Source organism: Musca autumnalis, unplaced genomic scaffold, assembly GCF_047663935.1.
Source record: "Musca autumnalis isolate F117 unplaced genomic scaffold, ASM4766393v1 scaffold_4, whole genome shotgun sequence".
NCBI classification, from domain to species: domain Eukaryota; kingdom Metazoa; phylum Arthropoda; class Insecta; order Diptera; family Muscidae; genus Musca; species Musca autumnalis.
In genome coordinates, this window is record NW_027411977.1 from 155,088,105 (window position 1) to 155,102,163 (window position 14,059).

General features: G+C 35.4%; 1 protein-coding gene across 4 annotated transcripts in view; it reads left to right on the forward strand.

The window, feature by feature from the left end:
• Positions 1-14,059, forward strand: part of LOC141400619 (paired box protein Pax-6-like) — a 260,551-nt gene that overhangs the window by 215,247 nt on the left and 31,245 nt on the right. For all 4 annotated transcript variants that reach the window (XM_073979911.1, XM_073979913.1, XM_073979909.1 and 1 more), the window contains one exon: positions 8,440-8,580. In XM_073979911.1, coding sequence (XP_073836012.1) covers positions 8,440-8,580 — 141 coding nt within the window. The remainder of the gene's footprint in view (positions 1-8,439; positions 8,581-14,059) is intronic.

A 14,059-nucleotide genomic window follows, 5' to 3' on the forward strand; every position in this document is an offset into this window, starting at 1 on the left:
AAGGGACAATACATATTTATATTTAGAACACATAATATAGTCCAGTGTGACAATAACGATTGTTGGATTGACAATACTACATAAGGAATCCGACAATATGTTAACAATATATATTTTGCTCTTGGAATATTGTTGGATCAAACATATTTTTTTCTCTGCGTGTATCCACTTCAGTGATTGCTAAGAGTTAATTAATGATAGCGATTTCATTCTTTTATATATTTTTACATTAGTGTCTTACCTTAAAATTAATAAAATAAACAAAATTAAGGTAAATTTAGATAAAAAATAAATAATTGTTAAACAACATCGATTTCCACCTCACAGTGAAAAGTATCCACACTAATTTTTTTATTAAAAAAGGATTTCTTACCGGTTTAGCACTTGGTATGATATCCTTTGTTATCCTTTTTGGCAAAGATTTAACTAAATTTTCGGTGCAAGATATCTGAATTTTTCCCCATTCTTCTTGCAAGGCATTTTTCAGGGTTCCTATACGTACTTTAGATGTTATGAATTCTTATATTTGTCTCCAAAATACCTCATAATTTTTCTATAGGATTCAAATCCGAAGATCGGGGAGTTATATAGCATCCATTCTCGAAAAATGAGTGATTTGTGCTTGGGGTCATATCTTGATAAAATTGGATTGTTGCCCCCAATCCCATATTTTCAGCGCTACATTTCAAATTATTCTTCAGAATGTTTAAATAACACATCTTATCCATAATTTCTTCGATAAAAACATGATTTACTACACCGGAAGCACTCATAATACAACCACATACCATAACACACCTTCCTCGGTGCTTTACGGTTGTAATTGTGTGTTTTCATGAAAAAATTTCATGAAATTTGGCGTGCTTAGATCGAGTTCCCCACTACAAGAAATTAGTATGGAACTCGATCTTAGAATGCATAAATTCATGAATTTTTTTTCGAAGAAATCACGCTAGTGTGCCGCTGCTCTTAACATAATATTCCGGAATATAGGATTCTCGTTTTTTGTTTACGGGATTTTCCCGGGAAAGAAAATCATATTTCCCGGGAAATCGGGAAATATCTTTTTACATTTATCACAACTAATATTAAATGAATGAATAAACTATGCCCATCACTTTTATACCATAGAATCAGAGTTCGATTAGATTTTACAGAATCAATAAATTAGAAAAGATTTGGAAATAACTTTGACCTACAAAAGTGTTTTCAGGGAAAAAAGTTATAAGAGCCGTACCAAAAACATAGACTATAACGACGGATTTTTATTCTGTTTTATTTAAGTGCAAAAGAATAGTTTCTATTTTAAAGTCCCATTTTTATATCCTCAGCCATTGCACAGTGGGCAATTTTACAAAAAACCTGGCCAAAACTCTAAAAATGAATGGATTCAAGCCTAACCTTGGTTTCTTATGTTTTTCGGGTCGCTGATTTCATCGCAAAACGTGTTACTTGCTTAAAATATATATCTTAGTCCCGATTTTCAGTTGTGTTCTGTACCTAACAAACTGCGAGACGAAGTTCGCCGGGTCCCCTAGTATGAAATAAATAATACAATGAATCTTTTTATATTTTATTAAATGTAACACAGGTAGGTATACAATTTTTATTCCAACCATTTTGCATTGCAACAGTAAATATTGTTACTTCTGACCAAAACTATTGTGAATTGCAAAAATAAATATTGTTACTTCTGACCAAAACTATTGTAAGTTCTAACCATAGTTATTGTCCATTTTGACCAAAACTATTGTGAATAGCAACAATAAATATTGTTACTTCTGACCAAAACTATTGTAAGTTCTAACAATATTTATTGTCTACTTTGACCAAAACTATTGTGAATTGCAACAATAAATATTCTTAATTCTGACCAAAACAATTGTAAGTTCTAACAATATTTATTGCCCATTTGGACCAAAACTATTGTAAATTGCAACAACATATATTGTTACCTCTGACCAAAACTATCGTAATTACATGTTTGGTCCAAAGCGTTATAGTGTCAAAGGGACAATACATATTTATATTTAGAACACATAATATAGTCCAGTGTGACAATAACGATTGTTGGATTGACAATACTACATAAGGAATCCGACAATATGTTAACAATATATATTTTGCTCTTGGAATATTGTTGGATCAAACATATTTTTTTCTCTGCGTGTATCCACTTCAGTGATTGCTAAGAGTTAATTAATGATAGCGATTTCATTCTTTTATATATTTTTACATTAGTGTCTTACCTTAAAATTAATAAAATAAACAAAATTAAGGTAAATTTAGATAAAAAATAAATAATTGTTAAACAACATCGATTTCCACCTCACAGTGAAAAGTATCCACACTAATTTTTTTATTAAAAAAGGATTTCTTACCGGTTTAGCACTTGGTATGATATCCTTTGTTATCCTTTTTGGCAAAGATTTAACTAAATTTTCGGTGCAAGATATCTGAATTTTTCCCCATTCTTCTTGCAAGGCATTTTTCAGGGTTCCTATACGTACTTTAGATGTTATGAATTCTTATATTTGTCTCCAAAATACCTCATAATTTTTCTATAGGATTCAAATCCGAAGATCGGGGAGTTATATAGCATCCATTCTCGAAAAATGAGTGATTTGTGCTTGGGGTCATATCTTGATAAAATTGGATTGTTGCCCCCAATCCCATATTTTCAGCGCTACATTTCAAATTATTCTTCAGAATGTTTAAATAACACATCTTATCCATAATTTCTTCGATAAAAACAAGATTTACTACACCGGAAGCACTCATAATACAACCACATACCATAACACACCTTCCTCGGTGCTTTACGGTTGTAATTGTGTGTTTTCATGAAAAAATTTCATGAAATTTGGCGTGCTTAGATCGAGTTCCCCACTACAAGAAATTAGTATGGAACTCGATCTTAGAATGCATAAATTCATGAATTTTTTTTCGAAGAAATCACGCTAGTGTGCCGCTGCTCTTAACATAATATTCCGGAATATAGGATTCTCGTTTTTTGTTTACGGGATTTTCCCGGGAAAGAAAATCATATTTCCCGGGAAATCGGGAAATATCTTTTTACATTTATCACAACTAATATTAAATGAATGAATAAACTATGCCCATCACTTTTATACCATAGAATCAGAGTTCGATTAGATTTTACAGAATCAATAAATTAGAAAAGATTTGGAAATAACTTTGACCTACAAAAGTGTTTTCAGGGAAAAAAGTTATAAGAGCCGTACCAAAAACATAGACTATAACGACGGATTTTTATTCTGTTTTATTTAAGTGCAAAAGAATAGTTTCTATTTTAAAGTCCCATTTTTATATCCTCAGCCATTGCACAGTGGGCAATTTTACAAAAAACCTGGCCAAAACTCTAAAAATGAATGGATTCAAGCCTAACCTTGGTTTCTTATGTTTTTCGGGTCGCTGATTTCATTTTTCGTATTTTTTAACCCTTAGACGGTCATTGAGGGGGTCTTTCTGGTCCCTTCTCCTATTAAATGAGTTCGTATCGGATCAAAATATTCTACAAATTTGTTCGCCATCAAATTTTACTATAGGTCCCGGAATACACTAAAACTCTATATCTTACCTAAATTCCAGAAATATGCAAAATTGAAAAAAAAATTAGGGTTAAGGTCGTACTTCTTGTGAATTTAGATAAAATTGTGATACAAAACATCATTTTGGAATAATGGCGTCAAAGACAATAATGTTCTTCGTTAAATTCCACTATATGTCACCAATGAATTACAATTTGTGTAAGAAAAGACGTGCAAGTATGATATTGAAGTTTCAAATTTTATTCAATATTATTTTTGATCATTTAAAAAATTATAAGTTATTATAATAACACTGTGCAACTCTAGAAATGCAAACAACTTCTAATGGGCATTTTCTGAAAGTACATAATGAGACTACAAAAACCTTAATTGGGTTTTGTGTTCTTAGATCGGGTTTAGATTTTATGGCCTCATCTAAACCGACCTAAAATGAGCCTTTTTCCAGTGATCGGACCTTTATCTCCGAAACTAATAAGAATTTTGCTTTGCAGTCTTTAGCAATATTGTAGCCCTAAAGTAGTAAAACTTCCGTGTTAAACAGATGAACTAGGAAAAGCTGCATCTGGCGCATGAAACTAGTTAAAATATAGAAAAGTTTACATAATTTCTGAAATTCTGGTCAGTAACAACTAAACTGTGGGGAGTTGCAACAAGTAACCTTTCTAAAATTTTTCCAAATAATGTGACCATCAATTCTTCAGAATATTCTGAAACTCTAAAATGGTTATTTCACGTTGTTTAAGGGGTATTTCATAACATACCTTTAACAAAACTTATTTCAAACAATGTTCACACAGGCTGTTTATTCTCATGTTGGGGATTTCAATGAATTATTACCACATTGTTGTTGAAAAATTTGCTATAAACAAGGCGATAGAGGCATTTTACAACAATTAATTGTTCTGAAGAGTTGTGTATTACATTCCAGAAAATATTTTCCCAACAGGTAACATTAAGAAGAATTTAACATTTTGGGCGATACGCTGCGAAATATACACAAATTATAGAATTTATAGATATATTATAAAATTAGAGGCAATAAATGCATTTTTGCGAGTTCACTATTCCTCCAAATATTTTCTTCTTGCTCTTATCTACATGTTTGCAGCAGATGTCAAAACAAGATTCGTATTGGTTTCAGAGATACAGCCCCGATTTTTTTTAAAAATTCGATCTTTAACCATGTTTAGATGAGGCCATAAAAACCGAACCCGATCTAAGAATACAAAACCCAAATATGGTTTTTGCCTATTGGTCCTCTACTTTCATAAAATTCTGGACAGAAGTTGTTTGCACGCGATTGGCTTAAAAATGTTGCACAGTGTAATTATAAATATCATGAAAACGGCCAAATAATAAACATATGTATGTATATTATATAATTTCTGAAAATACACACAAAAAGTTATTACTATTCGCTGTCAGACTCGCACTCGTCTGATGATTCAGAATCTATATTGGGATTTATGGTTACTAGCTCAGCATAATAACTTATGCACTTTTCCATTTGAGAATGTATTAATAACATCATTTTGCACAATTAAAAGTCTACTTGAAATATGATTCAATAGAGACTGTAAAGGCACTTCTGCTTTGGTTTCACTTACTATGATTCCCGGTGGATAACAACGAGTTTTTGCTTCCAATACTTTTGGGTACGGCGGATAAACATGTGCCCTATTTTGCAATTCCCGTTTTCGTATAATACGATATGTATGTTTCGTCATTTTACCTTGAATAATATCGGAAAGTGCAAGATCACCAGAAATTACTGTTGGCTGCGGTAGAGATGCTGATTTGAAAGCAGATTGATATTTGGAAGCTCGATTAGGTGATGCATTAGTGATGTCCTTTAGAACATTTGCAGCTTTGGAGGCTCCAGTTGCGCGTAAGGTCATTTGCGTTGCAAACACTAGTTCAGATACACTATGTGATTCCCGTAAATCTTTTGTGTTTCTACGTTTCGTTCTTTCACTCGCTTCTTCAAATTCTTTAGAAGGTCGATCCCTTTTTCGTGAAGATTTTTCGTGAAGATTCGGACACATCTTCTGGCTTTGAACTCATCATATCTAACTCAAACAGTGCCTGAACCTATAGTCGTTTTAATAAACACAGTCAAATGCTAAACACTTAAACGATTAGTTAAGGCATACCTGAAATGTTATTACTTTTTGCAACCATTTTTCATTGAAGATAAGAAAACGTTCAGTCGTTCGATGGCATTCATTCCATTTTTTTCCTATGGTGTGCAGTAGGACTTTGATTTCATTTTTTTGATCTGAATGTATTATAACTGGTCGTTTTCCTTTGTTGGATAGGTGCTTTTCCAAAAGTCTGATTTTCTCATTTAGTGGTAAATGAAATTGCTGACACAATGCATTGAAAACTTCATGACGAGTGCACTCTATACTATTTTCTGCCATTTTGATCACGAAAAGATGTATATAGTCATTAATACTTGAAACACATCTGTTACTTTCGAGAAATATTTTCAAAACTAATTTATATATCTCAAAAATTGACATATTTAACAATGCTGACCATAGTATGCTCTGGTATTGCACTTTCTAGAATGTATACTTTGCAATACGTGTTATAATTAATAGTAATGCTATATAGATATATCAAGAACTTTTGTCATATACTCCTGAACAGACTGATACATGTATATACCTGCAAGACAAAATGTGGCATAAAAACAAAGGGCAAATATGGGCAGGATGTTTCGATGTAATTTGGTAAAAAACTCTTCCCTTTTTATGAAATGATAAGTTACATAGCCCAACTCGATCTTACTCATAACTATTTTCATCGCTTTTTGTGAAAATTTATCTTAAAAAAAATGAACAAGTACAAATATTAATTATTGAAAACGCGCACTTCATTCGCGACACTGAACGTTTTGAATACTTTTCGCATACCTTTAATTACAATTACAAAAAAAAAAAAAAAAATAAAACAAACCGCTGTTTATTTTGGATATTATAAGATTTTAATAAACAACTTAAATATTGAGAAATTTTTTTTTTCTAAATGGGGTCACTTTGGCTCCCTTTTATACCCACTTACTAAACAATAAACGTATATATTTTTGCACAACTACACGCAGTGGACTCCTGTAAACAATATTTGACACTATTTAGGGTAAATTGATGCAATGGTTTTTTCGATTTTTTGGCCAGGTTTTTTGGGAAATTGGCCACTGTGCATTGGGTTAAAGAGGGTCCGGCTTGCTAGCTGGTGCGCACGATAACTTTCGAACGAAGCCACCGATCAGGTCAAAAATTTGGCATTCGAGATTTTTTCAAACTTAGTTTAATTTCTGAGATAATGTATTAAAAGCTCCAAGAAACCTTGACAAAATAACTCCCGCAGTAAGGTTCTTATTGGTCCAAACTTTGCATGTCGTATTATTTCATCTAGCAATGTATCAGGTTGGAATATGGACTATATCGGTCCAGCCCTTCGGGTACCTCCACACAAAATTTAGGAAAAGTGCAGTTTAACAGCTCATCTCGAGTCGTTTTGCAATTCTTTCCAAAAAGTTCTACTTGATTGTCCTGTTACGACGGCGCAACTTTTGTTGGGAGGGCCAGTCCACACTTTCTGAGGTAAAGTTACAAAATCTGAAAAAAACCTGCCGATACTAACTACATTGGGTAGTACGTAAGATAAGCGTCGAAGGGAGAAATCTCCCACACTCTCTCTTTTAAAAGTTTGTTTTGTGTGCGGCCCTAGTTAAAACGCTACAATTTTTTTTTCGGGACAAATCCACGCTTCCTAAGAAATTGGCTCAAAAACTCAAGAAAGCCCCATTGTTTCAGCCAAATCACTTCTCATAGAGCGATTTCATTAGCTTTGAATAATGGAAATGGTCAGTGTGGGCAAAATCCGGGCAACATGGTGCATTTTTCCATATTTTTTCGTTTTTAATCGATAGAGTGAAAACGTGTCATCCATTTTTGAGCCCACAACTCTTTGAAAATATTGTATTTCATATAAGTTACTATGGGAAGATAAAAAAACACGGAAATATTGATCCGCTCTCGTATCTTAAAATTTCCCGGGAAATCCCGGATTCCCGGGAATGACGATTTTTTGATTCCCGTTTCCCGGGAATGACAAAAACCGGGAAAACCCAAAACCCTACACAAACGCATATTGCAACATTTAAAATCCGAAAATAATAAATTTTGTAAAACATTTCGTACATACAGTATTGAAAAATACTTACAATGCACAAACTTTCAATAAGGATGATTAACATTCCAGCGAAAAATCGGATCCGTCATTATGTAACTTCACTACTTACTAAGTAATGAGTTCGGTGCCACAGAGCGTATGTGTCCGACTAAAAACCCTAGGGTTGTGTGTTCAACGCTCACCGTCGCACGCAAGTTATATGTTAACAATATAAAAAAGTTGGTGGTGCACATGTAAGCGTTTAAACAACCATTGATCAAATCCAGCAGAGTGCAAAATAAAAAAATATGAAGTATGTTGAAATTGAAAATCCCACCTCAACTGTTCTAAAAATAGAGCATATCTTTTAGCTTATTTTTCAATTTCTAGTGACCATAGAATAACTAGTTAATCAGTGTGACATGCCCTTGTTAAAATAATGGGCATTAGGGAATTTGTAAGTAATTACGACTACGAAAAAGTACTATAAAAACCCATTATTTGGTAATGATTTTATTTGCTGGGATACCTATTGCCAATAGTTCTGTTCTTATAAAAACATTTTCTTATGCAACACATTATATGAGCTTATTGCCAATGCGTTCTATTTCGTCGCATTACACACATGTGTCACTTTCACAATTCAAGATTTCAGAATACTAACAACTGATTATGTACATTTCAGGTACTCTGAGACCACCTGGTTTAATTGGAGGATCAAAGCCAAAGGTAGCTACACCAGCGGTTGTCTCAAAAATTGAACAATACAAACGTGAGAACCCCACAATATTTGCGTGGGAAATTCGGGAACGACTGATATCTGAAGGTAAGTGGCTCATTAATAACTAACTACTTACTTACAAACTCACTAAATTGGTTACTGCCATACAAATAAATGTTAATTTAATGACCCCCGTCATTCGCTCATTCCTTCCATCAATTCACCTTATGAGCCGAGTAGTCAAACCAACGACAACGGAGCAACTGGAGACACAACAAAACAAACATTGATCAGCACATTAGCTTCAACAAAGGCAAATGCAATGGCAACGGCCGCAATCACAATTGGAGGAAATCAGCAATCGAATTACCGACAAGCCTAACTCATTGCGGCGCTAATCTTGATTACGCAAATCACCAAACCGAAGCACCCCAATCAGGGTGGGCATCTTTTTGATGCGCACAACACAGCACTCTTACGAAAGGCAATGTACATATGTAGGTTTAAAACTTAAAGAAAGATCAACTCACCATGTTTTCGATATAGATGTGCTCTGTCTCCAAAGTACTAGTGATGTACCATATGTGCTATGGAGAAGACGGTAATCAATACATGTGACCGCAGCTAATCCCACCAGCAATGTATTAAGAACTAGTCGTGGCGCACTTGAAGATTTATTGATTGGTTAATTTATGAACATCCGGATGGTATGGCATCTTTACAGTATTCCTCAATGCAGGAACAACAGTAAGAATTAATATGAACATTTAACCGTTCAAAATAGGACATTGGCATTGATTAAACAAAAACAGTGTTTGTTGTGCCAAATGTTATATGCTGTTTATATTAGAGCTTTTTGCAGGGTTAACCTTCTTTGAGAGGATTTGTTTGAAATATAAGCAATGGAGTTGACATTTAAAACCCAGTCGGTTTGTTAAATCCGGTTATATATAAACGGGGTATTAGTATTCCTACCAAGGTACACGCAGAGAAAAAATATGATTCATGTCACCATATTTTGAAAGAAAAATTTATATTGCAGATATATGGTAACCTCTATCATATTCTAATAATACAATTTTTGGTGTCTGGTGTCAAAATAAAACAACAAAAATGGAAGAGATTTGGGAGAAGGTCCTAAACTGAACTTTTCCGAAATTTTGTGTGGGAGGTAACCGAAGGATTGGACCGATAGAGTCCATATTGGAATCTCGCCTATGTCTTGTAGAAATTTCACGATGTGCAAATTATGGACCAAATCGGTTACTCGCTTCAAGAATTATCGTGCGCACAAGTTTTCCTAACATTTTCGAACTTTTGCGGGGGGAGGTATCTGAAGGAGTGAATCGATATGGTGGCTCATCTTCGAATTTATACTTAGTTTGGATAAAATATTACTAACGCCAAATTTTGGACCAAATTGGTTTATCCGTTCGAGAGTTATCGTGCGCACCAGCCAGACAGACAGACATATTGGTTTTAGACCCCAAGTATGTTTGTACGAAATGTGTTTCAGATAACTTGGAGTTGATTTAGCAACGTCCGTCTGTGTGTCTATCTGGCTGGCTAGAGCGCACGATAACTCTCGAACGGATCAACCGATTCGGTCCAAAATTTCGCTTTCGTAATATTTTATCCAAACTTAGTTTAAGTTCGAAGATGGGTTAGATCGGTCCACTCCTTCCGGTACCTCTCCCACAAAAGTTCGGAAATGTTCGGAAAAGTAGTGTGCACGATAACTCTTGAAGGAAGTAACCGATTAGGTTCATACTTTGCATATCGTGAAATTTCTACCAGACTTAGATGAGGTTCCAATATGGACCCAATCGGCCCACTCCTTCGAGTACCTCCCACACAAAATTTCGGAAAAGTTCAGTTTAGGATCTGCTCTTGAATCGCTTTGATTTTTATTGTAGCAACTTGTATTCACTGCCCCCCATACGACGGTACAAGTTTCATCAGGGGCAAGTCCATACTTCCTGAGAAAATAGCCTGAAAGGTACAAAAAACCCCTATGGCATCGTGTGTAGTGGTTGGAGCGCAAGATAACTCTCGAACGCATCTGCCGATTCGGTCCAAAATGTTGCTTTCGTAATATTTTGTTCAAACTTAGTTTAAGTTCGAAGATAAGCCATATCGGTCCTTTCCTTCAGGTACCTCCCCCACAAAAGTTCAAAAATGTTCGGAAAAATTATGCGCACGATAACTCTTGATGGGAGTGGCCGAGCTGGTCCATACTTTACACATCCTAATATATCTACCAGATATAGATCAGGTTCGAATATGGACTACATTTGTCCACTTCTTCAGGTACCTCCCACACAAAATATTGGATAAATTCACTTTAAGACCTGCTCTCGAAACACTTTGATTTTTTGTTGAAGCAACTTGAATTCGCTGCCTCAATTACGACAGTAAAAGTTTTTTCAGTGGCAAGTCCATACTTCTTAGGAAAACAGCCCGAAAGTTTGTGTGTATGTATGTACATATGTAGTGGCCGGAGAGCTCGAACCAAATACTGCGTTCGTCCACACATTTTATATTGTAATATTTCTTCGAATATTAGATGAAATTCGAAGGTTATAGGTCCACACCTTCCGGTAACTGCCCCACAAAAGTTCGTAAATATTCGCTAAAATGGTACGCGCGATATCTCATAGACGTAGCAACCGATTTTGTCCAAACTTGGGATATCTAAACATTGTCGCATTGTAGACAAGCGAGTTTTTTTGTTAACAAGGTGGTGCACATGTAAGCGTTTAAATGTTCGTACTAGTTGCCACTGTGTGTAGTGTGTGCGGCTTCAAATTAAAAGTTCACGTGGTCAAATCCAGCAGAGAGTTTAAAAAATAAAAATATGAAGTATGTTCAAATTGAAACCAAATTCCACCTCACTGTTCTAAAAATAGAACATTTTTTTAGGTTATATTTGAACTTCTAGTGGACATAGAGCATCTAGTTATTCTAGTGGTTATATAATAACTAGTTATTCAGAGCGACATGCCCTTGTTAAACAATGGGTTAGTAGGGGGTTTCGTAAGTAGTTACGACTACCAAAAAGTTATATATAAACCCATTATGTGGCAATGATTTTTGCTGGGTAGGGTGGTCCCAATCAGTAAATGATGATGATATATTCAAGCATTTTTACGAACTGACAGTGACCGATAGTAAGACAACGTACCACAACGTACATAATAGGATAGAATAAGTCTGGTCTAGCTTATACAAATTCTGCAGCTGTTCATCAATATACCAATAATACCAAATAATACCACACCAGTCCCGTGTCTCAGGTTGATTCGGTGGAAAAAGTTCTCGCACCGAAACCGATTTGTCTTTTCTTTACAACAATTTTTATCTTAGTTTTTGAACATACATTAGCTTTGTCTTTTTACGTGATAATTTGTAATAATTATTACAAATGCTTCGAATTTTGACAGTTGTATAAAGGAAAAGTTGCTAGAAAAATTGTTTCAGCAACATTTAGTAAGTAAAAAGACAGACCAATTAACAGGTTATTTATGTTAAGAAACACTACCAAACTCGTGTGTGTTTTTCAAATTTGTTTTTTGTTTTGAAGCAAAAGCAAATGAGATAATATTTCGAAAACTAAAGTTTGGGTGTGTTTCAACTTTAAAGACGAAACATAACGCATGATACAAACAAAGACATAGAACAAATAAAGGCCCCGGCACATACGGTCCGTTGAGTATCGCGTTACAACAACCACATGAAAACTTCAAGATCAAACTTGGCATCACTTACACATTTTTTATGTGGTTGTTGTTTTTCACGCGCAACGCGTCGCTCAACGGACTGTATGTGCCGGGGCCTTTAGCCTAGACAACATGCATGCAACAAAAAAATGTTTATGAAACAATGTATAGAAACATTATCCTTAACAGAAACAATGCAGGTTACACGTAATTGAAAATCGCAACCAAGGAGCAAAATTTCATATCATGGTATCAGAAACGAAATTTGTGAATTCAAGGATCTATTCCAGAAGAATTCCATGTCTATTCGATCGTTAAAATTTTGTTTAAATCGTTTAAATACGTACAACATTTTATTTAACCATATCGTTACATTAGTTACTTAGCTGGCCCATTACAGAACATTAGTTTTATAAGCCAAACTAAGAAAATATCTCCAATTCTCTCTGTTTGCTCTTCGCTTTCTGGAATACCGTGCCTTTTCATCTCTTCATTCACTTGTTTTCCCCATCTAAGCTTAGGCCTGCCAATTCTGCGTGCCATGTGGCACGTATTTATACGCCTTTTTAGCGGGTTCATCATTGCTCATTTTTAAGATATGGCCTAGCCAACGAAATCGTTGCATTCCGATACGTTTATCTATACTGATGTCGTTGTATAGCAGATACAGCTCCTGGTTTATACGAAGTCGATATTTACCGTCAACGCAGATTGGTCCATAGATTTTTCGAAGAATTTTTCTCTCAAACACACCAAGCATTGCCTTGTCTGCTTGCGCAAGTACCCAGACTTCGGAACTATACATCGGCACGTTTAGTATCAGTGTTATGTAAAGCGTTGTTTTTGTTTGACGAGATGTGGCATTGTTCTTAAGCTGCTTACTTAAGCCAACGTAGCATCTGTTGGCCAACATAATTCTTCTTTCTATTTCACAACTGATGTTGTTTATTGTGTTTACGGCGGTGCCAAGGTAGACGAAGTCTTTTACTACCTCGAAATTATAGGAACAAACGTCAACAGTTGGTCCGATCTCTATGGACGCATTGGGCGTCGACACCATCAACATGGTCCTCTCGCCGTTTACCGTCAGACCCACTTTAGCAGATTCCCTTTCGACTTTTTCAGCTACTTCCTTTACCGATCGAACCATGATGTCAATATCATCGGCATAAGCAAGTAACATATGGCTGTTTGTATATATTGTGCCACTTCTTTTGACCTTCGCATCTCGTATAACCTTTTCCAGCAGAATGTTGAACTGAGGACCGTGTATCAGTTAACGTCATTATACAAAGCCGAATGAGCTTTGCAGGGATACCAAATTCAGACATGGCATGGAATATCTGAACGACAAAAAGGTGGTAGGTGTCGATCTGCATCTCTTGGGTCTTCTCTAGGATTTGCAGCAGGGTAAATATTTGGTCAATGGTGGATTTGCCAGGTCTGAATCCGCATTGGTATGGCCCAATTAATTCGTTGACCAAAGGCTTTAGTCGTTCGCACAGTATCCCTGACATTATGTTGTAGGCAATAGGGAAAAGACTTATGCCCCTATAGAGCATACAGTCTCCTTGTCTTGTCTCCTTTCTTGTGGACGGGACACAGGATACTCAGGTTCCAATCGTCGGGTTCGCGTTCTTCCTGCCAGATGGTGCTAACTAGCTGAGGTGTCGCCTCCGGTTTTGAACAGCTCAGCTTATTATTTTTCAGCCAGTTTATTGCTGTCTTTACCTCTTCTTGGCTGGGTGGTATACATTCAATACCATCTTCTGGGATTGGACCTGTGGTATCTTCGCCGTCTTCGCTACTATCGGATACCAACAGTTTCGAAAAATGTTCTTTCCATATCCTGAGCACACTATCAG